Source organism: Bubalus bubalis, chromosome 3 (assembly GCF_019923935.1).
Source record: "Bubalus bubalis isolate 160015118507 breed Murrah chromosome 3, NDDB_SH_1, whole genome shotgun sequence".
Lineage (NCBI taxonomy): Eukaryota > Metazoa > Chordata > Mammalia > Artiodactyla > Bovidae > Bubalus > Bubalus bubalis.
This window is the reverse complement of record NC_059159.1, coordinates 160314202-160337333: the sequence shown is the minus strand read 5'-3', so window position 1 is coordinate 160337333 and position 23132 is coordinate 160314202. Positions and strand designations below refer to the sequence as shown.

Genomic DNA, 23132 nt, shown 5'->3' with positions numbered 1-23132 from the left:
GAAGACTTCCCAGAGGAGGCCAACTTGAGCTGAGCTCTGGCTTATCTGGTGTTGGGTAGACGAGGGTTGAGGGTGGGGGAGTGGTCCAAGTAACTGAATCAGTTCTTTCCAAGGCAGGGATGTTTCACAGAAGCCTTTGACACATCTTGGCTGATTCAGGCAACTGTGAATACTTAAGCAGTGCTTAGTGACCGGATATGGATGTGGAATTAAATAAAAGGGAGAGATTTTGATTCAGTTTGATAGAGAATTTAGACATTGAATTATAGGAGATCAGTAATTAAAGGTTTTGATGATGCACGGTTGATTGGTAGAGAGGGAAGAGACTGGAGACAGGGTGACCTGGTAGGAGGCTGCTACAGGAACCCAGGTAAGAGATGAAGGTGGGTCTGGGGCTAGAAAAGGGGAAAAATCCAGGGAAGTTTTGATTCTCAGTGAAGATAGGAATACATTTTTTGGAATTATGAGAAACAGTTTTGGAATATACATGTCTGGTTCCTCTTTTGCCCTAGCTAGTTTGAAAAATACCAGTTTAGAGAATGAAATAAATAGGCTTTGGGAGTATAAGGTGAAGGTGAAAGTTTAGTTGGACTGTAGCCAGAAATTCAGGTTGTGAAAATAAAGATGCCAGTATCTGAGAGTAAAGGGGGGAAGTGTGGTCTGTAAGAGGTGGGTGGCGAGTTCTGTTTTGAATTTGTTTAAGGGCCATATGGGATCACCACACGAAGCACGTGAATTAGTAAGGGCTGATGCTCAGCAGAAGCCAGAGCTGTGGACTGGGAGTCGCTGACAGAAGCTACAGTTTTACTAGCTCAGGGAGCAGGTATGGTGCTGGATCTAGGGTCCAGCGTGGGACTCTGGGGCAGCCAGCTTTGAGGATAGTCATAGAGGTTGTCGTAGAGGTAAGAAGCACACAGCTTTGCATGGGAAAGCGTGCTCTCATTCATCCTGCCAACTTCATAAGTCTGATAGAGTATATCAAAGGAGAAGGAGTCCAAGTTAGGGTCTTGAGTCTTAGAAATGCATTTGTCAGTACAAAAAGTCACTGTGTGAAGAGGTGAACAGATATTTTTCTTCTAACCCAAGTGTCAAACTTGTTCTGTAAAGAGCTGGATAGTAACGTTTTTCATCTTTACAGGCCATGTGGTCTCTGTTGGAACCGTCCAACTATGCTGACTAGTGGGAAAGCACTTAAAGATAATATGTAAAGAAATGGGTTTGGCTGTGTTCCAGTACAAGTTTATTTGTAATGATGCAGGCTGTAGTTTGCTGATCTCTGCAGTAGTCCCATCACTATTATCTGATCTCCCACTGGGAAAGGTTTTTTGCTTCCCTCCAGACCCTTTACCTCTCTGTGGAAACTTTTGGGTAGAAACCCAGGCCATGCACCAGGATAGGCACTACTATTTGGATACAACAGCAGGGCATGCTCTGAGGTGTGAGCCATACAGTACTTGGATGTGCCCAAGCCGAGCGGACAGGAAACTGTCCCGCCAGCCGTAATTCATAGAAATTATAAGCAGCCCTGCTTTAGCACTGTCAGCGTCAGTTGTAGGGAGGAGGTATTTGGGTCCTGAATCGGATGGATGCTCTCAAGGACATCTCTGTCGTAACTCGACATCTGGAGGATGCCAGATCCCACTTCCAGGGACAGAAGAACTGCGTCATTTCAGCAACTCTGACTTTATGGTTTATGTAGTAAGCTCAGCATTATGATTTAAAAAGAAGCCCAACCTGAAAGGCAGAAGCCCTGTGATGTAATTTTGGCCTCTGTCCCTGGGGGATCTCAGTCTCTGTGAGGAGTTGAATTCCATAATCTATGATCTCCATCACTAGCAAGGAGGTTGGATACATTTAGCGAATTGAACATTTACAGTTGGCATTTTAGTACCGGCTCTCGTGTTTCGTCTTCTCGTGTTTCATGTTTTTGTTATCCATGGAGGTATCACATAGATTCTTCATGTTTCATTCTTCTTACTTGTAAAGTGCAACAGATTGCTGACTGTCATCAAGGGAATTTATATATGATGGCAGTAATGCTCCAAAATAAGGGTGTTTCAGAGTCTTCAGAATCACTGAGCATCTAATGTGGAGCATAGGTTTTTAACATCTTGACTGCTGGTCAGTTTATTGAGAGGTCTCAGAGGACCCAACTTCATGAATCGGCTCTTATTTTATCTAGCTTATTGACTGTCTTGCATGTTCTCACTTAATTGTTCTCTAGGCAAGTTCATCACTGTTGGTTGGGGCAGGAAGGAGACGCAGTTCCATGGATCTGAAGGCAGGCAAGCAGCTTTTCAGATGCAAATGGTAAGGTTGGTCTGATGGATAAAGAACTTTGTTTGAAACAAATAGAAGTTCTGCTGCTGCTGCTGATGCTAAGTTGCTTCAGTCATGTCCGACTCTGTGCGACCCCAGAGACAGCAGCCCACCACCAGGCTCCCCCGTCCCTGGGATTCTCCAGGCAAGAACACTGGAGTGGCTTGCCATTTCCTTCTCCAATGCATGAAAGTGAAAAGTGAAAGTGAAGTCGCTCAGTCCTGTCCGACTCCTAGCAACCCCATGGACTGCAGCCTACCAGGCTCCTCCGCCCATGGGATTTTCCAGGCAAGAGTACTGGAGTGGGGTGCCATTGCCTTCTCCGAAGTTCTGCTACCCACCAGGAACTCTTGGGTGTCCAGATGTTACAGAAAGGGATCCAACTGCTCGCTGCTCTAAAGTCAGTCAAGAGGCAGGGTTGGTGGAAAGGAAAATTTGCTTTATTCCGGATGCTGACAACTGAGAGGGGGAGAGGGGCACGCTCCTCTCCAAAGGCTGGCATTCCCTGCCCCCCAGCCCCACCCGAACAACCATTGGGCAAGAGTTTTAATAGGCCCACTGACAGGACTACGTGCAGAAACAGTCAAGTCAGCTCTACAGTTACCTTGAAATTGGTCATGCTGTGGTCTGATCAATGTCATCTTGATTATTTTAAGTACAGTTCACCTTTAGTTCTAGGGTCAGTTTGTTCCCATTTCTTTAAGGCCAGTTCTCAGAATTGCAGCAACTTATGTCATGGCTACAGTCTGGTCATCATGTAGTTAACTTCTTTCACCTAGTGGGGGTTTTAGAATCCATAAGATAGCTCATAGGATATGGCTCAGAAAATTATTGAGGAATTAAAGGTCCTTGACTGTGCTTAATGACTAAACTATTACCACTTAGTCTTGTTTGGCTGTTTTCCTTTGTTTCTTCGTTTTTCTCACTTCTCTGATTGAATTTATTGTTTAGCTGAAGTTTTTCCATGGACAAAAGGCAAGCTGAGGCCATGGTGGTGGGGATGGGGTGGGGGGGCAAGGACCACCATAGGATCCTGCTCTGTTTCACAGGTAGAGGGTGGTCATGGACATAAGCTGTTTAGATGCATTAGGGAATGAGAAAGATCCTCTTTTTCTTTTTTATTGCTAAGTTAGTCAGTTTTTTTTTTTTTCCACAAAGAGAATAATTATAACCAATATTTATTTTTAAAAAAAGTCATCTCAGATAGAAATGAAACACTCAGTATCCCTTCCTGACACTCTTCCGCTTCCTCCCTAGAAGGAGCTACTGTCCTGTATTCACTGTTGAGAATTCTCATGCATGTTTTTATACTTTTCCTACATGCGTTTATATTAGATTTTTTTTTTTTTTTCTGATTTCTCTTCTTGGATGAAACTCTTATGTTTTCCTTCTTTCTGGATACATTTTGAAGATAGAGCCCACAGGATTTATTGATAATAGAGCAGATGTGAGGTGAGAGGGAGATGAATTGAGGATCATCCCAGGATATGGGCCTGTAGAATGGAATATAATGGAAGCATTTTTGTCTGTACTACATGGGAAATTTGCCTGAGCAGACCTAGAATAGATGAAATCATACACTGCCTGGCATTTGTGTTTCCCATGCATAATTTATTTCATGTAGCTGATACTTTGTCTCAGCCCTTCACTGGAGGAAGTTCGTGTTCTGTACTGCAGGGCAGTGTCTCTGCGAGTAAATCATGTTAGGCTGCTGTGTATTCCCTGCTGTGCCGATTGTGGCATTAGCACCATTCTGACTTAGCTTTTGCTGGAAGGTGATGAAGGCTGCCCCGGCGGTCGCTGGTGCCCAGCCCCACAGAATTGGCTTCTGTCTTCAAGGCTTTCAGGACTAAGATGCAAGTAGCACTTGAAACCTTTCTTCCTTCTGGGCTGCGTAACGAGGCGCTTATCCATGTTTTCATCATGGCTGCTGGCTTAGCTCCTCTAGCTGTTCCTTGCCCACCTTCCTCTCATCTTCATTCTTCTGTGCACTGTTGCAAAGCCTACACAGTAAATACTCTCTCAAATTTAGACAAACATTTATTTCTGTGTATAGTTACCTGATAGATTCCTTAGTTTAATATTTTTAATATCTAGGTCTGCAGCTCTTTCTCTATTGCTGTGCTTAGAGTCCACTTTCTAATGCCCAGAGAAGGATTTTGTTTTGTTTTAGGTTGAGGATTTCTGGGTCTAAGGGCCCATCGAATAGGGTTCCTGAGGATTCTGTGAAACTCATTTTCAAGTATCTTAAACCTTATATAAAAGATTTAATTTTAATAGCCTGAGGCTGGTTAGATTCTAGATCATTTAAGGCCCCCAGTAACATCTGTGTTTTTCCCTCTCTTAGCACGAATCTGCTTTGCCCTGGGATGACCATAGACCACAAATTACCTGGCGTGGTGATGGGCAGTTTTTTGCTGTGAGTGTTGTTTGTCCAGAGACAGGTATGGAAATAAATTGCTGCAGTTAAATAAAACTTTTTAGACTTAGTTCAGGGAGTTTTTCTTCCTTTTGCTCCGAGGGTTTACTTTCATTGCACATGACGTGACAATGTGCTGCTTTAGGTGCTAAATGCATAAAGAAAGCATTAGAAGAGTTCTTTGAGGCTGTTTGGTCCAGCCTCCTACATGTTAGATACAACTTTTTAGCAAGATTAATCTAGTTGGCTTTGTAAAACCATGACAGTTTTTATTAACAAGGAAGATGTTTGGAAGTTCTGACTTGACAGCATTTATCACCGTGCTCCCAGTTTTGTCGTTGTCATTTCTTCCCCCTCTTCCTACTGCACAGGGGCTCGAAAGGTCAGAGTGTGGAACCGGGAGTTCGCTTTACAGTCAACCAGTGAGCCCGTGGCTGGACTGGGACCTGCTCTGGCTTGGAAGTGAGTGGGAGAAGGAGCCTTGTAACTTCCTCCCCAGAGAGAGCGAGGGTAGGGGTGGTGGTACCTACTGAATGTAGGTATTTATAAATCACAAAAGAATAATCACTTGTTCTCATTTGACTGTCAGCCTGTATCTTTCTTAGTTTTCTGAAGTCTGAATGTGGTGTGAGTAGTAGATTCTGAGCTTCACAGACCTCATCATTGCAAGGCCACACATTTTGTAGCTGTAGGCTGCACCTACAGGAATCCACTGTGTAAAACAGAAAGTGGTGCTTAGAAGGGAAGTCGCAGTCTGCAAAGTTCAGTGGGGCAGCAGAGCTTTGGTGAAGACTAGGAAAGGGACTTCCATTCTCTGCACAAGCTCCCACACTAAGGGGACCTGTTCACTGAGGAACAGGCAGGCTGGATTTGGGCCCAGTTCACCTGTTGGCCCAGTACCCTTTGGCAGGTCACTCCTTCTTGTCACACTTGGCTGTCCTAATTATAGATAGAGGAAATAGCTTCTGTCTCAGAAGCATCTGTTACAGGCAAAACCTAGGTCTCTAGGTTTTAAACATGTTTCCCACCAGTGTTTGAGTGGCAATTGGATGATAGTGCAAAGAGAGAGATGTATTTAAATTAAAATTCTAGAGACATAAAAACAAGATGCAGCGATCAAGCTATTTTCAGTAGATTGAGAAGTCTTTAAGACTACTACCTGAGCATTACTGAATGCATGACTATTACTGAGTACATGGAATATTACTGAAGACATGTAATTGAAGGAGAAGTAGGTTGTGGCTTTATTGGACATTATACTGGGAATGGTTTAAATAGTTTATTGATATTTTTCAAAAGTCAGCCAAGTGCAGTATAAATCTGTGATGCTTTGTGGGCAAATAGAATCTTTGTGTGGACAAATCAGGAAAAGGCACTGCCTTCTCTGGGCAGATTTAGTTCCACACTAGGGTGACTGCTTGCGAGGAAATACAGACTTAAAATTTCCTTAGATGGAGGCTTCTTGTGTTTGTAGAAAAAAATTGTTTCTTTGAATTTCATCTTGTTCTTCACCAGCTGGGTGAGCTTCTGGATGTTCTAACGCTCTGGGTTTGCTTTTAGGCCTTCAGGCAGTTTGATTGCATCTACGCAAGATAAACCTAATCAACAGGATGTTGTGTTTTTTGAGAAAAATGGACTTCTCCACGGACAGTTTACACTTCCTTTCTTCAGAGATGAGGTTAAGGTAGGTGGCTTAGTTCTTTCACCATCCAATTTAGAGGACTGTCCACAGCTATAGAGAAAGTTTCTATCTGATATGGGTGTGTAAACAGAAGCCCCGGAATAGATAGTAACAAAAGTAGTGGCTACTTATGACTGAATTTTTTTTTTTGCAAAACAGAAGTTGTTTTTCATAAGGAGGTTTTGCAGAGGAAAAAATGGCATTCTTTCCTCACACTAGATAAAACACAGAAAAGAAATAGAAATGCTAGTTTTTCTTGTTTATTTTGACAAAAGGATAATTCTTCCAGTGATAAAGATACTTGTCATTTATAACGTTTAATCCTTAAGAAGATTGTGTACCATTTGGATCTTTGCGGGATCAGAAACAAATCATGATTATTTTTAATTATGTAAAAAAATTTTAAATAAAGATTGAGAGAAGAGTTTAATGAACTCCCATGTACCTATTACTTACTTTCATCAGATATATACCAGCATTTTGCAAAATTATCGTCATCTATTCTTTACTCTCTGGCCTACATACATATATACACACAGACACACACTTTGTAAAAATTTCCTAGGATTTTAATTCTAGAAATCATATTGTCAATATTCATTTCTCTAACAGTTAAGAACATTTTTCGTTATGTAACCACAATTCCATTATCACACCTTACAAAATTAGTAATAATTTCTTAATATTATCCAATACCTAGTTTGTAATCAAATTTCCCTTATTGTCTAATAATATCACCTTGCATTTGGTTAAGTATTTAACTGGATTTTTTAAAATGTCTTTTACATGTAATGACAGATTTGTTTAATAACTCCATAGGTTAATAATTTACAGCTAGGGGTCAACTCATGTGTGGAATTATTTGACTTGTAAGAGTAGGAAATTTAACTCTCATAAAGATTTTGAGATAAATATTTAGTTTAGGGCCGGTGACAGGTCTTTTTTCCCCTCCTAGGTTAATGGCCTTTTCTGGAATGCAGATTCCACTGTGCTTGCAGTTTGGCTAGAAGAACTTCAGAGGGAAGAAAATTCATCTCTAAAAACCTATGGTAAGACAGCACCGATATCTCAGCCTTCGGCCCCATAATGTGTAGTTGAAAGTAGTAGGCTGTGGAGTTTCCTTCGTCCCATCCACTTAGTCTTGTAGTGGATCAAAGACAACTGAGCAGGGAGGTGGAGATGAGGGAGTGGTTATGGAGTTTTCATGGGATGATTTCATGTGATAAGCTTTTCATGGGATGATTTCAGTTATGCATCAGGCAGGGTTCCCTTGAGAAATAGAATCAGGGTAGGGTGACTGGAAAATTAGTGAAGAGTTGATGTTGCAGTCTTGAGTCCAGAATCTGTGAGACAAGACAGGCCCACAGTCTGGAAACTTGGACAGGATTCTGTGTTCCAGTCTTGGGGCAAAATTCCTTTTTCTCTGGGAAGCCTCAGGTTTTGCCCTTAAGGTCATAAACTCTTTGGATGAGATCTGTCCACATTATGGAGGCTAATCTAGTCAGCTGATTTGAAAGTTTAATCACATCTGCAGAATACCTTCCCAGCAACATCTTGACTAGGATCAAACAACTAGACACCATAGCCTAGCCAAGTTGACTTATCAGATAACCAAGTCATTAGTGCTTTTTCCTCATGGATGATATTACTGTAGCAAATCAGAATGCTAGCCAAAGGAATACTGTGGAAGTGAACGAGAAATGAGGTTAGATATAAGTAAAAATCTTTTATAGATTTTAAATGTAAATCAAATTGTAAATATTATTTTCAGTATATATGTAATATGTGGAAACATTAGAAAAAAAAGATGGGAAGAAAAAAGTTCTTCCATAATTCTCTCTCTCAATAAATTATTAAAATTTTCTTGTCTTCCTAGGTTTTATGTATAGCTATAATCTCACTTTTGTTAAATATGTAGATATGATACCTACAGGTTTCTAGCTTGCTTTTACAATGTATCTCAAACTATTTCCATTTCAGATGTGTATTATTTTAAATTGCTATATATTGCTTTATGCTACCGTTTATTAAATCCTGTTTTGTTCGGCATTTAAAGTTTTGTAATTTTTCACTGTCATCAATACCAGTATGCTGACCATTTTTTTCCATAAATCTTTTCATTTATTTTCTGAGTGGCTTTGAAAGTTTTTAATCAATAGAACTTTAGCGAAAATGTTATTTGGAAGTTCATTCATTCACTCATTCACCACAATAGTTCTCGACCCTGACTGCACCTTTAGGGAAAAAAATGCTGTCCAGGCCTCATCTCAGAGTTGCTTTCAGTGTGTTATAGTGGAGACTATACATCGATGTTTAATTTTATTAAAAAGAGCTTCCAGGTGATTTTTTTTTTTTTAAGATGCGGCCAGAGTTGAGAACCACTGATTGACCAGGTGTTAATGGCTGGCCCTGTGATATGCTCACAGGGAAAGTGTTAGGGCAAGAAGAGCCACAATATCTGTCCTTACAGAACATGAGTGTGTGATCTAACTTAAAGCTCGGTGGAAGTATTTATAATAACCTGGTTCAAGAACTATGTTGGATATGCTGTGATTGCTGAGTTAAGAGTTAGTGATCAGGGAGATGCTTAAAGAAAAGAAATTCCTTTATACAATTAAGATATTCATTTATGTATGGTGGTGGTGGTGGTTTAGTCACTAAGTCATGTCCAACTCTTGTGACCCCGTAGACTGTAGCCTGCCAGGCTCCTCTGTTCATGGGGTTCTCCAGGCAAGAATACTGGAGTGGGTTGCCATTTCCTCCACCAGGGGATCTTCCCGACCGAGGAATTGAACCCAGGTCTCCTGCATTGCAGGCAGATTCTTTACCGACTGAACTATCATTTATGATAGCTATTCTCTCTTTAATAAAAGTTGGCTGTGACATGATTAGGTGTTTGTTTTTTTTCCCCCCAGCTTTATTGAGATCTAATTGACATGTAACTGGTACATTCAGGAGGTATAATATTATGATTTGATACATGCATATACAGTGAAATGTTTACCACAATAGGTTGATTAATTCAGTCTTCACTTAATAGAATTATCATTTTTTGTTGTTGTTATGGTGAGGCCATATGAAATCTACTCTCATAGCAACTTTCAAGTATATAATACAGTATTATTAACTGTAGTCACCACCCTGTACATTAGGTCCCTGGGACTTATAACTGAAGGTTTATAGTCTTTGACCAGCTTCTTCCTGCCTCCTGCATCCTGCAGGTTTAGGTCTTGTTCTTTTAAGAGATGTTGAAAAGGGTAATTGCATATAATCTCCCATGGATTTAACTGCATGCAAAACAGCTAGAAGAAAATAATAAACATCTTAAGCATAATGCAGCATAGTGATACTAGTCTCGTGCTCTTGGGTTGGGTATTTTAATCTAATGGCCAAATTTTCTTCTAAGTCTTTATGGAAAAACAGCTCACTAAGGCCCTGTCCTGTTTTGGTAGCTTTCCATCCTAACGATCGTAAAGTGTGATGGTAGAGGCAAGAATGAACGTGTGTGCTTCTGGCCTTACTGATGCTTAACGTTTTATCCTCATGAAAAGCTGTACTTTTCACAGTTTTTTTATGTTCACTTCGCTGGTCTTGTAATGTTTATTTTTATCTAGTTGACTCTGCCAAGTCTTGGTTGCTGCACGTGGGCTCTAGTTCTCTGATCAGGCGTCAAACTCTCGGGCTCCCTGCATTGGGAGCACAGAGTCTTAGCCACTGGGCCTCCAGGGAAGTCCTGCTTTAACAGTTATTGTTAATATTATTATCGTAACGAAGAAGCTGAACAGAAAGGGTCATTTGAAAAAGAAGAGTGCATCCCCATCCCTCTCCAGCAAGTGGTGCGAAGTCTGGCCCCCTGCCCTCTGCCTCTGACGGCCTTCGTCTCGTTTTCCCCTGCAGTTCAGCTCTGGACTGTTGGAAACTATCACTGGTATCTCAAGCAAAGTCTGCCCTTCGACACCTGTGGGAAGAGCAAGATCGTGTCTCTGCTGTGGGACCCGGTCAGCCCATACCGGCTGCATGTTCTCTGTCAAGGCTGGCACTACCTCTGCTATGACTGGCACTGGACGACTGACCGGAGCTCGGGAGATAATCTGAGTGACATGGCAAATGTGGCTGTTATCGATGGAAGTAAGGAGCTGAAGAGTGTCTGTGGGCCCGTGAGGGGCCTGAGCCGGGGGTCTGCAGATGTGGTGGTTTGACTGGAACTGGGGGATTTTTGTTCAGTTGATTATTCTGGTTGTTCGCTTTGTTTAAACTTGTGCTTTTGGTTTGGATTGAATGGGAACACCCTTCAGTGAGGCGTGTACTCCCCTAGAACCATAGTCTCTCCTCTCGACCTGCCTCCCCCAGCTCCCTGTTGCACTGCAACCATGACCTCTACATATTTACTTGTCGGGACTTTGAAGACATTGACATTTCTGACCCTGGGTCAAGAGGAAGACTGCAGTAGGCTTGTGGCATTGCTGTGTCAGCCTTGCTTTCGTGCCCTTGACCCTCACAGCACTCTGTTATGTTGCTTTGTTTTTTTGATAAATGCTCGTTAATTATATACCTTTCCAGGATGTTCAGTTCAAGTCATGGACGTCTACCTAGTTCAAGGATGGGTTTGGTGTTTTTTAATTAGGTTGAGGGTGTTTGTTTACTGAGGGGAAAGAAATGGGAAAGCCGTAATCCCCTGAATAGACAGTTCATTTATTGCTGATGACATAAAGGAAAGCTTGCTTCTAAGATCGTAATGCTGATTTATGTTCTATGTAGTAGTCACAATACTGGTTTTGCAGTCATACGTTCTGTATAGAGGACTTAAGCAGATATGCCTTGTCACCAGATCCATGCACAGGGAAGTGCTTTAAGGATTTTGGTTTAGTCTGGCTTGGTTGCAGGCCCAGGGTTAAAGCTAGAACTCTGGCCTTTTGGCCTGCTTGCTCTAGTCCCTGGCACCTGACTATCCAGGCCCAGAGATGGGACTGCTCGAGGCCTGGAGGTAGCCAGGCCTATCGTCCAGGTCTGATAATCGCCAGATACAGACGGAGCCCAGATACTTGCTTTCCTCCCCTCCAGTGTATTTAAGCTAATTCCTTATGAAAACAGCAAGAGTTGCTTTTAAAAATGGCCTTGTTTTGCATTTTGAGCGTTCATGCGTCTAACCCTCTTTCTCTCGCTCCCAGACCGGGTACTGGTGACGGTCTTCCGGCAGAGTGTGGTTCCGCCTCCCATGTGCACCTACCGGCTGCAGCTCCCGCACTCTGTAAATCAGGTCATGTTCTCGGCACGCCCTGAAAAGAGTAACGACCTCGCTGTCCTAGACGCCAGCAACCAGATTTCTGTTTATAAATGTGGTATGTTCAGAAACTGTTATCAGGATGTTCTGAATCACATCCCTCCTACACAGAAGCAAATTATAGTTTGGTGTTGCCTTCGCTCTAGGGCTTCCAAAAATTTTGAAGTTTATAATTAATACTATTATTATTGTGCTGTTTGATTGACCTGTAGGGTTTTGAGGGGCAGGGATTCAATACTACTCTGGCTAAGAAGAACAGTTCCTTTTGCTTAATAAAGCAAAAGTTGAAGGGTTAGTTAGTTAAGAATAGTACTCAGCTCTAGAAATAACGCAGTGTCTCATCACATCCTTAACATGTTTGCAGTTTACATGGCCATTGCACACGTTTCCAGTTGTTCTCACAGCTTTCCTAGGAGCTGTGTCACAGTGGGGTTTTCCAGTTATATAGACGAGGGAACAGAATGCCGGAGGGTTTGAAGTTTGCTTGAGCAAAAAGGGGCGAGAACCCCAACTTAGGTGTTTCAGTTTCTAGTCTAGTTGTCCTTCCACAGTCCACTGCTGTTTCTAGTTGGTTTCCTGATGTGCTGGAAAAACCTGGAATTTGTGAATTCTATGGTTGTGTCATGAGTTATACTGGCGCATGGCTGTGGTAACCTTGTTTTGAATTCTCAGCCTGAAAGGTGCAGAAATTTAAGAAAGAGTTTGAGATGTGGTTATTTTCTAGATTACTTTATTTGTGAAGTGGATTACTTTCTAGAACCCCATTAACATGCAGGACCTCATGTCGTTAATATCAGGAAAAATGTTTGTAGTTTACTATGACAATATTTGCTTTATTTTTCCCCAGGTGATAGTCCAAGCATAGACTCTACGGTGAAACTGGGAGCTGTGGGTGGAAATGGATTTAAAATTTCCCTTAGAATGCCTCATCTGGACAAAAGATACAAGTAGGTTGTTGTTAGTTATCTTGGCCCTCTGGAAACAGGAGCAGCCAGCCTCTGTCCTAAACTCAGCCAACTACTGCTGTCTTATCCTGTGCCTGTTGCTCAGTGGAACAAGAAATAGATACAACACCTGGGCCCTGGTTTTTCCTCTTGGTTGGGGAAGTCAGTTATCTGAACGTCATGTATGCTGATGGGTGATGATGGAGTGTAAGTCTTAAGCTGACTTAGAAACCATTCCCCCAACATCGTCTGGGGAGTTTTCTCCAGGGAAAATTGCCGGGGTCCAGCCCCAGCTGATCCAGGGTATTCGAAGGAGAGACGGCTAGGCGAGGGTCGGGGAACAACTGCTTAATTACACTTTAATTAAGGATACAAAGAGTAATAGAATAAGGATAGCTCAGTGAGGAAATTCAGTGGAGAAAAGCGGCTGAAATAAGGATAGCTCAGTAGGAAAATTCAGTGGAGAAAAGAGGCTGAGTAGCTTGGTTTACGCGGGGGACCAATAAAACTTCAAGACAAGAAGCTTGCACCACTTACGTAGGCCGCAGGCGTCCTTCCGTTCTCCCGAAGGAGAGGAGACGCTGAGGCCTCCCCGGTCGGATCTTAGAAGCCCAGGCATAATTAGTAAGCATGGTGGGTTCCGCGCTCCAGATGGAGACTCAACCAGAGTGAGAGAGAGAGAGACATGGGGAGACCAGTCTTTCGAGGAACTGATCCCAATTCTTTATTTTCCATGGTCTACTTTTATACACTGAGGTGTTATGCAAAAGTCACGCGGGGTCAGCAGTCCTGACTTTTATCAAAGTCAGGTGCTTCATACAAATGTATACAGAGGTCTTAGGGGTGTTACATCATCTTCTGGCCAGGGGGCCTGCTGACAATTTACGACCCTCTCCTTGTGACAGCGGTCAGTCAACCAGGACACTTATTTCTCCAGGGGTGATTATTCTTAAAACAGACGCCACCCAAATAAAGTTACATTCCTATAGGGTGAGGGTGTAGTGGGTTTTAGTTAAGGAAAGAATTTACTTAGCCTAAGGTCTAACGTGATTAATATCAAAGGTTAATACTTATTTCTTCTATATATTCATTAATGTGTGTAAGGGCAGGGGATATGGAGACTTAGCAACAAACATTGACTCAACAAATGAAAAACCCTTCACCAATACGATTTCTAATCAGCCCATTACACTTATACTAATAATTTTCTAACTTTTCTAAAGAACCTGTTTTTAGAAGGTTTAAAGCATCTCGTGCCTCTCACAGTTGGGAGGCTGTGAGCAATCACATGTGGCCGGACAAACCTCTTCAGGCAGGCTAGAGGATTTCCAAAGGAGTTTGTAGGTTAAACACTATCACACCTAGGAATTATTAACTGGAGCTGTAAGCTAACTCTTTTTTCAGAGAGAGGTAGTGGGAGACAGCCCCCCGTAAAGTCAGAGGTGTAGGTGAAAGCGCAAAGCAGAAAGTAGGCAGACTCTGGTTTTGGGGGTAGATGCTCGAGAATTTCCAGGGGGACTCCTGAGGCTCGATCCCGCCTTTGCGTATGCCGAGCCTCCTTCCTCATGACCTTTGTCATGGGCGGAGTGCCTCACGCTGGCTCCAGGCAGTGATAGAATTCCAGTTGAGCTATTACAGATCCTCACTCAATATGCAATATGCCGGCTCCCGGCAGAAAATCTCACGGGAAAGATGGAGATGAAGATGATGGAGCAGAGTACATTTGCTTTCACAGATGAGAAGTCATACACTGTTAGCGTGTGGCTGACGTCACAGTGTCTACTCTGCTCATCCTACAGCAGAACTTTCGGTTGCTGTGTTTTGAGGCTCTTGGGTTGGAAATCAGGAGGCATGTTTCCATTGAAACTATACTATAAACAGTTGGATATAGGAATTATGAGTTCACTTCTGTGAAAATCCAGAATTTGATTCTATTCTATTCAATACGTCCATGTTCTTAACTACTGTACTACTTTGTCTCCCTAGGGAGCATTTATTCCTAAATTAATGGGGAATAATGAACAAATAACTGAATTTAATACTTAATATTTAATTCTTAAATATATTGTTACATTTAATAAGTGAATATGTTTCCAACCTCTGTATGATTGGGGAACTGACTGTGTAATGCTTAGTAGTTTTTCAAAGAACATGTACATGGATTTCATTTCACAGACGGAAGAGATAGAGGACAGATTTAAGACAAACTCGAAAGTGCAAGGCAATTAAGAATATGGTTTCATTTTTTTAAATTGTGAGGAGGATAGCTCTAAGTCATTTAGAGAAGATTTCATGAAGGGCATGAATTACCTTTAAAAAATTTTTTTATTTACTTATTTTTAAACTTTTTATTTTGTATTGGGCTACGATTAACAATGTTGTGATAGTTTCAGGTGAACAGCGAAGGGACTCAGCCATACATATGCGTGTATTCAATGAATACTTATCTTGAACCTTGAAAAAGAGATAGGTTGAGGATTGCCAGAGAAGTATGGAGGCTGTCGGGTGTGGCGGGCAGAAGAGTGTCGTGAGAACCAGAGGCGGGGATGCTCCTGCGTGGGGCTGGATTGTGGTGGGGTGCCTGAGTCCAGGAAGAGCGGACCGAGGAGGAAGATCAGGCTGGCAACCCAGCTTCTGCAGTGAGCACCCAGATCTGCTGCTTGAGCGGAATGGCAGGAAGTAGCCATCATGCGTTCCCGTGTGAAGTAGCAAAAACAAGGCCCTCCGCCAGTGTTTAAATGCTACAGGAGGAAGGCATTAGCAGCAGAGAAATCATCTCTTAAGCTAATTAGTCATTTTGCTGTGAGATGCTTAGGAAAGGATGCGTTCAACTGGGACCTAAATATCTACTGAATATTTGAATGCTGGTGAGTGGTGACGGTAAAAAACTGCTGGAGTTTATTCGTGTAGGGCCTAGTATAGTCAGTTTTTCTTGTGTAATCAGTTTCTTAAAGTGGTTTCTTCAGATCTAAAAATCTCAGAGTGTAAGAAACTTAATTTTAAATAGCAGAAAAACATTCTTAAGCCAGGTAAGCATTATTATTTTTGGATTTTCTAGTATTGGGCATTACCTTAGGTTTTGTCCCTCCGAAGAATTAAGATTTGACTGTATAGAAAGCAGTGCATTCTCCATTTAGGAAAACTTCAGTGATGTGAAGATTTTATTCATGCTTGAAAATTCTTCAATATTTAAAACAGAATTCCGATTGAGGACAGTGAGGCTGAAGAAGTAAACCCGCTGAAGCTCAGCCTGCTCGCCTGGGCTCAGGAAGACACTTTTCTGGCCGTCAGCCACAGCCAGTCCGGCCCCCGGTCTGCCGTTCACCATCTGACTGTGGCCCCTTCCGAGACGGACGACGAGCAGGGACAGCTCAACATCAGGTATTACAGTTCCCTGTATTCCGCGTGGTAATAAGCACATAGATACAGGCTTTTTTCTTTTGTGAGCATTGCAGTTTTTTGGGGGTTTTTTGCATTGAGAAAGCAGGGTTGAGGGGTGATTGCTTCTTTTTGTACACACACTTATCAAGAGCATTAAGTCTGATTTTTAGCTCTGTCAAAATATAGATGAAAATGCATCAGAAAATGGTAAAAAATAACACATGCCAGTAGACGAGGCAAAATGTTTTGAAGGTGTATTAAAACTTTTAATTCAACTTATACTTACATTCTAGAAAGTAATTAGCAGCCTAGGAGAATTAGCAACTCATCAATTATAAGATCTCTACATTTGCACTTCATTTTGATGATGATGTTATTGTTCAGTGACTCAGTTATGTCTGACTCTTTGCGACCCCATGGACTGCAGCATGCCCTTCCCTGTACTTCACCATCTCCCGGAGCTTGCTCAAACTCATGTCCATCGAGTTGGTGATGCGATTCAACCATCTCATCCTCTGTCGTCCCTTTCTCCTCCCACCTTCAATCTTTCCCAGCATCAGGGTCTTTTCCAGTGGCTCGGCTCTTTGCATCAGGTGGTCAAAGTATTGGAGCTTCAGCATGAGTCCTTCTAATGAATATTCAAGGTTAAAGTTATTTTGATGTAGTGACTTCCAGTCTCCTCTTCTATAATTTTGTTTGGCACTTGCTTGCGTGTACTACTAGAAAGTCCCTTCTATTTTTGTTTGCTAAAATTTCACAGCTCCCTGACCTGAGTCTCATTTTGATTCCTCACTGCATCTTTGTCAGCTAACAGGTCTCATTCATGAATGCTGTCTTCTGTATTGCAAGCCCTATTGTGCAGCAGAATTGTCTGGGAAGCTCTGAGAAATCCTCAGGTTTCCAGTGTCAAAACTCGGCACCTTAGGCATACACTGATAATAATCCCTAGATTCACATGTAATTAAAAGTTCACTGATTAGCTTTAAATCCTGAAAACCATTGTTGTAAAATTAGGAACCTTTCTTTATTGCACTCTTGAAACATACTCCAGTGCGTTATTACCTTTTAATCTTTGAATGATAATGCTTCATATTTTTAAAAAATTTTTGTGAATATGTCTAGATGCAGAATATGTTCTAGCTACATACAGACTTAACAAGGGCTCCCTTTAGAAAACGGAGCAATTGACATTAGAAATGCCTAAATTATGCATATATCTACTACACAAAATTTGAAATTTTTTATCATTATCCTGTGAAAGTTAAATGCCATTATCGCATTTGCTGTAAAGCAAGTGAGAAGTCATTTAAAATATATTTCTGCTGCTTTGACTTCTGTTTCTCAAAAAAGACTATTTCATTCATATAAAATATTAATGTGTTTGATAAAGTCCCATGATCAGCTTATAACTCTTCATAGTTAACATTTACTATAACTTATGCTTTGTAAGAGGTACTCTCTTAAGTGCTTTTCCCTATGTTAACTCACTTATTTTTCACAGCATGTCTCTGACATGTACTGTTGATCATTTTACAGCTGAGGCACAGAGCAGTTTAAGTAACTTACTGAGATAATGGAGGTGGAGTCAGGATCCAGGCCCAGCAGTGCACCTCCACAGTCCATTCCCTTGACTTCTTCACAGATAATTTATCCTCTCCAAATTTGTGGCTTTTTTGTAGATTGGTTAAAAACTCTGAATGTATGTTAGCATTGGCACCACTTGCTTTTTTCGCTACTTCCACAGCATCAACAGTTTCCCTTCTTTCCGTTAATGGGGCCCACAGATTTCTAGGGATAAGTATAGCAGCCATAGAGATACTGAAGAGGCTCACTTTCCTACAGATGGACTGCTTTATTTAACGCAGTTTATATTGGGTTGGCCAAAAAGCTCATTCAGGTTTTGGGCAGAATGGTATCGAACAACCTGAATGAACTTTTTGGCCAACCCAATATTGGCAGATAAATATTGACACCATATTGTCTACTGAAGGCAGCAAATTGTGATTCACAATAAGTTGCTTAAGTTACTGCCAGAATAGGACTGATGACCTCATAGTGTAGACACCTGGCTTACCGACGTTGTGGAAAATACTCTCATGTTGACAGATAATTGCATTACCTGGGCTTGAGCTTGCAGTAGTTTATCTGTTAGTGTGTATATAAACATATGTGAGTTAGTATGTATATGAACATGTTTATTATGTCTGTGTTGTATTGAATGAGGCAGTGCAGCACCAGAGGGAAATTGCTTCTTTTTCTGTTTTGCAAAATCAATGAGTTGTCAGTACTTTTGAGAAGAATGGTCTATTCATGTTTTCTTCATCTCCTTTTTTTTTTTTTTTTCACTCTTCTCAGTTCATCTGTGACAGTGGACGGGGTAATAATCAGTCTGTGTTGCAACCCCAAGACCAAGTCAGTAGCCCTGCAGGTGGCTGGTGGCCAGATATTTAAGTACCTATGGGGTGAGTATCAGAATGTTGGGAAAGCATGTTTATGACTTATGTACATATGTAAATCTTGAGAACGTATACTTATGAGTGTCTTACAGTGCCACATTGATTATTAGGTCTTTTAACTACCCTAGAAAACCTTATCTATAGAGTGGAATCAGCAGATATGTTCTGCCTATATTTTCTCTTGCAACGAACTGGATTATTCTCATGAGTTTCCAAAACACATTTGGAAAATGATTTAAATTGCCTGTTAAGTGTTTTAGCAAGCATTGATGTGAGAGTTTTTTTACAAAGAGCAGATCAGCTTTTGTTAAACCTCATCTGCCAAACCTGCAGAGTCACCTTCTCTGGCTGTTGAACCGTGGAAGAACCCTGGTGGGTTCCCTGTTCGGTTTCCTTATCCGTGCACGCAGACTGAATTGGCCATGATTGGAGGAGAGGTAAGTGAACACAAGGCAGAAAAATTTACCTCATAGAGCAGTGGCCCAGGAGCTGACAACATTAACTAGAAAGAGTGTGTGCTTTGAAAGTGGACCTGCTGCTGCTAAGTCACTTCAGTTGTGTCCAACTCTGTGCGACCCATAGACGGCAGCCCACCAGGCTCCCCTGTCCCTGGGATTCTCCAGGCAAGAACACTGGAGTGGGTTGCCATTTCCTTCTCCAGTACATGCAAATGAAAAGTGAAAGTGAAGTCGCTCAGTCGTGTCCGACTCCTAGCGACCCCATGGACTGCGGCCCACCAGGCTCCTCTGTCCATGGGATTTGCCAGGCAAGAGTGCTGGAGTGGGGTGCCATTGCCTTCTCCGAAAGTGAACCTGAGTATCCACTAAATCTCAAGGCAACAATGAGAAGTACTCACTCTCCTGAACCTCAGCTTCTCAGTTTACAAAGTAGGTTTAAGAGGTTGCCTCGCATGTGTCAATAGCTGTTAGTTGATTCCTTTCCTTGGAGGTATAAATTCGAAAATAGAAAAAATGCAGTTGACAGACTTATCCCCAGTTGTATAGAACATTCAAAACAGAACATGTACAGAACTAACAAAGTTAGTCTTATAAGTAACTTTTGGGGACAACAGAAATATAATCTTGAAATGGATATTGAGTAAGTTATTATTCATCAAATATTGGAATTGCCTATAATTGTGGAAGAGGTAGGATGCAGTGGTTACAGAACAAAACTGCTGACCAGTTCCTGCCCTTCTGGAAGTTTTAATCTATCAGTATGGGTATGGCCATCCCCTCTGATACGAGAGTGAAGTCAGTGAGCAGGGCGTAGAGGTCAAGCACCAAGCGGATTGATGGAGGCTGAGAGGACAGCCGCTGTGAGGATGCAGAGGACAGCTTCTGGTGGGCTGGGAAGGTCTCTAGGAGGTGGTGGAATATGTGCTGAGATGTGAAGAGAAAGAAAGCTCCATCTCTGAGAAAGGGAGGAAGAACTGTGCATATTGTAAATAAACTTAGAGCTCAGCTTATTCAAGGAACCTAATGGAAGCAGTGGCTAGACTCAGAGGAGTATGCATTTACTCACTTAACAAAGACTGAGACGTTGATGATATTAATCAGGGAGTAATGTGATGTGCTTCACGGTTGGAATGGTTATTCTGGCTGCCCAGTGGGAGTATGTTGAAAGGGACGAGAGTGGAAGTGACTGTTGGAGTGGAGGCAGTGAGGGGTGAAAGGTGATATGTTTGAGATGTGTAGGACATAGAAATGTTGAGGCTACTGATGGATTGGATGGCATCATAGACCACTTTGCCCTGGACCAACCACATCTTAGGCATCTTGAGTCCCGATTACAGGGACTTAAATGTGAAATCATAGGACAGTAGAACCATATAACAGAAAAAATTTGGTTTCACTAGTTTGGTTAGTTGCTAAGTTGAGTTTGACTCTCTTGAGAACCAATAGACTGTAGCCCCCCAGGCTCCTCTGTCCATGGGAGTTCCCAGGCTAGAATATTGGAGTGGGTTGCCATTTCCTTCTCCAGGGGATCTTCCCAACCCAGGGATCAAACCCACGTGTCCTATATTGCAGGAAGATTCTTGACCACTGAGTTACCAGGGAAGCCCCAGTTTGGTTAGAACTGTTGGTAATTTCATATTTTATTTTTTTGCAGGAATGTATCCTTGGTCTGACTGACAGATGTCGCTTTTTCATCAACGACACTGAGGTAACATGGCCTGCTTTGATGCTGGATCTTTTTCCATCTTGATTCCAAGTAATATAACTAACTCTCCCCCTTGCCTGCCCGACCTATTGTAGGTTGCATCAAATATCACATCATTTGCTGTATATGATGAGTTTTTATTGGTGACGACTCATTCTCATACTTGCCAGTGCTTTTGCCTGAGAGATGCTTCATTGAAAAGTAAGTTTTCAGTGTAGAAGATAGAAGATAGTCTCTCTTCTAATATCATTTGTCCTTTGAAGTCTCCATGACTTTTATGTTTGTCATGTACTTTGGCTTTTTATCCTGGAGTCCTAGACTGGAGAAAACGTCAAGTTCATTTACTTAGCCTCTTATCTCAATATCTCAGTTAAATCACTCCACGCCAGTTATCAAAGAGTGGGAGGTCCTTCCTTAAAGCAGCGTACCCTGAGATAAAAAAATTTTCAGAAAATTTCTTAACATAACTCATATTTTACTTTGAATTACTGTGTAGATGGCAGACTGGCGATATCCTCAGTCTTCTTTGTGGCCACCCTCCATTGTACATCTGAAGGACTCTGTCTTGGGGTTTGTAGGAAATCGGCTGCAGTTTTTCCTCGATTCCTCGCACCCCCTCCCCTATGTGTATGTGTGTGCGTGCACACAGTTCTGTTACTAAGAAAGAAGTAGCCCACTTGTTTTCTTTGCTTCTAACTCGGAAATGGACTCTTTGACTGATGTGATTGTAGTGTATCGATAAAGCTAAGACAGGGAGAAACTGCCCAGTCCTCCCACTGGCTTCCATGTCAGCTGAGAAGTTGTTTGTGCATCATGCATGAGGGCTCTGTAAGAGAGGGCAAGATCCTGGGATGAACTTGTTTATCCGAAAGGCTGATGGTCTTGAGGCTGAGTGACAGAGCAATCCGGCTTCATTATTAATCGCTTCCTTCTCCTTTGGATAACGTGCTGTTTCAGCTGCAGTTAATGGAAAGTAGCTTGTCGTGACAGTAATTCTCAAGTCTTGGTCTGTGGTGTCTTTAGCATTGCAGGCAGGTCTGAGCAGCAGCCACGTGCCTAATGGCGAGTCTCTGCGGAAGGTGGAGAGGGGTTCACGCATCGTCACTGTTGTGCCTCAAGACACAAAGCTTATATTACAGGTACATTGATTTTTCAGGCTGTGTTTTCTGATTGTCATTTGGCAATAAATACCAGACAGTTCTTGTGGATTATATTTTATCATTTGTATTAATTTATTATAAGCCTTTCCTTGCTAAATTCTCTATTAGCTTTATACGAAGTAGTGTTAAAACAGGCTCTTCCCAGTAAGGCTAAGAGGGAAACTTCTTAAAAGTCAAAGTAAATTTTGAGCACAACTAGATTTTGCCAAAATGGCACCCCACTCCAGTAGTCTTGCCTGGAAAATCCCATGGATGGAGGAGCCTGGTAGGCTGCAGTCTGTGGGGTCGCTAAGAGTCAGACATGACTGAGCGACTTCACTTTCACTTTTCACTTTCATGCATTGGAGAAGGAACTGGCAACCCACTCCAGTGTACTTGCCTGGAGAATCCCAGGGACGGGGGAGCCTGGTGGGCTGCCATCTCTCGGGTCGCACAGGGTCAGACACGACTGAAGTGACTTAGCAGCAGCAGCAGCAGCATGCTCATTTTATAGTGCTGTGTTAATTCTCGAAGAAGAGTTAGGTAAAGTTGTATATCCTGGGTATTTAAATTTTTTCTGTTTAATAAAACATGTTATTGATTTGATTTATTTATTTTAAGATGCCAAGGGGAAACTTAGAAGTTGTTCATCATCGAGCCCTGGTTTTAGCTCAGATTCGAAAGTGGTTGGACAAGTAAGTACCATGTATATGATTAGTTAGCTTATTGTTATGTGTGAAGGCAGCAAGTATTCTATTAAGAGTTTTAAAAACTTAAAAAGTATTTAAATATTTCATTACAGATATCTTCAATCAGATCCTCAGAGGCTTTCTTCTTTTGGCACTTAGATTCTTAAATTGTATGGTGTAGAATACGTTCCTAGCAGAAGGAATGATGAGGCTCATGGTATGAAACAACTTCCTAGCCCAAGGGGATCCATATGGGCTTTAGATGGCCTGTGAACCCAGGGCAATTTTACTGTATCCTGTATCTGTGTATTTATCTGGGCAGAAGGTCCAAGGCTTTCAGCAAACTTAAAAAAAGACCTATGACCCCAAAATACGTGAGCCACTGTTGGGAAGGAAATGATCGATTGTTTGCATCTTTGAATTTGGGGGAAAGTTTATATTGGAAAGATAGATGTTTACTAACATTTTGTTAAAAAAGAAGGTAGCCCTGAGTTCCATAAAGATTTTCTTGTGTGAGTGTGTGGGGATCAAGTCCTCGGATGGCCTGGATGACTTAAGTCGTCACACCATTTAGGAAGGTAAATGAACCAAGTGCCTGATTTTTTTTCATTCTATGATTTCAGAGCAGAAATCCAGTAGTAGTTGGGCTGTAGTCTTAAT

At 41.8% G+C, this 23132-nt stretch overlaps 1 protein-coding gene across 1 annotated transcript in view; it reads left to right on the top strand.

The window, feature by feature from the left end:
• The window catches only part of ELP1 (elongator acetyltransferase complex subunit 1), a 63782-nt gene that overhangs the window by 7606 nt on the left and 33044 nt on the right, over positions 1 to 23132 (top strand). Inside the window, exons 6-20 of the mRNA XM_044940399.2 lie at positions 2225 to 2310; positions 4667 to 4763; positions 5110 to 5200; positions 6299 to 6422; positions 7375 to 7468; positions 10317 to 10547; positions 11588 to 11758; positions 12548 to 12647; positions 15843 to 16025; positions 18381 to 18487; positions 18815 to 18918; positions 20594 to 20647; positions 20740 to 20845; positions 21668 to 21783; positions 22405 to 22478. Of these exons, the coding sequence (XP_044796334.2) occupies positions 2225 to 2310; positions 4667 to 4763; positions 5110 to 5200; positions 6299 to 6422; positions 7375 to 7468; positions 10317 to 10547; positions 11588 to 11758; positions 12548 to 12647; positions 15843 to 16025; positions 18381 to 18487; positions 18815 to 18918; positions 20594 to 20647; positions 20740 to 20845; positions 21668 to 21783; positions 22405 to 22478 (1738 nt within the window). The remainder of the gene's footprint in view (positions 1 to 2224; positions 2311 to 4666; positions 4764 to 5109; positions 5201 to 6298; positions 6423 to 7374; positions 7469 to 10316; positions 10548 to 11587; positions 11759 to 12547; positions 12648 to 15842; positions 16026 to 18380; positions 18488 to 18814; positions 18919 to 20593; positions 20648 to 20739; positions 20846 to 21667; positions 21784 to 22404; positions 22479 to 23132) is intronic.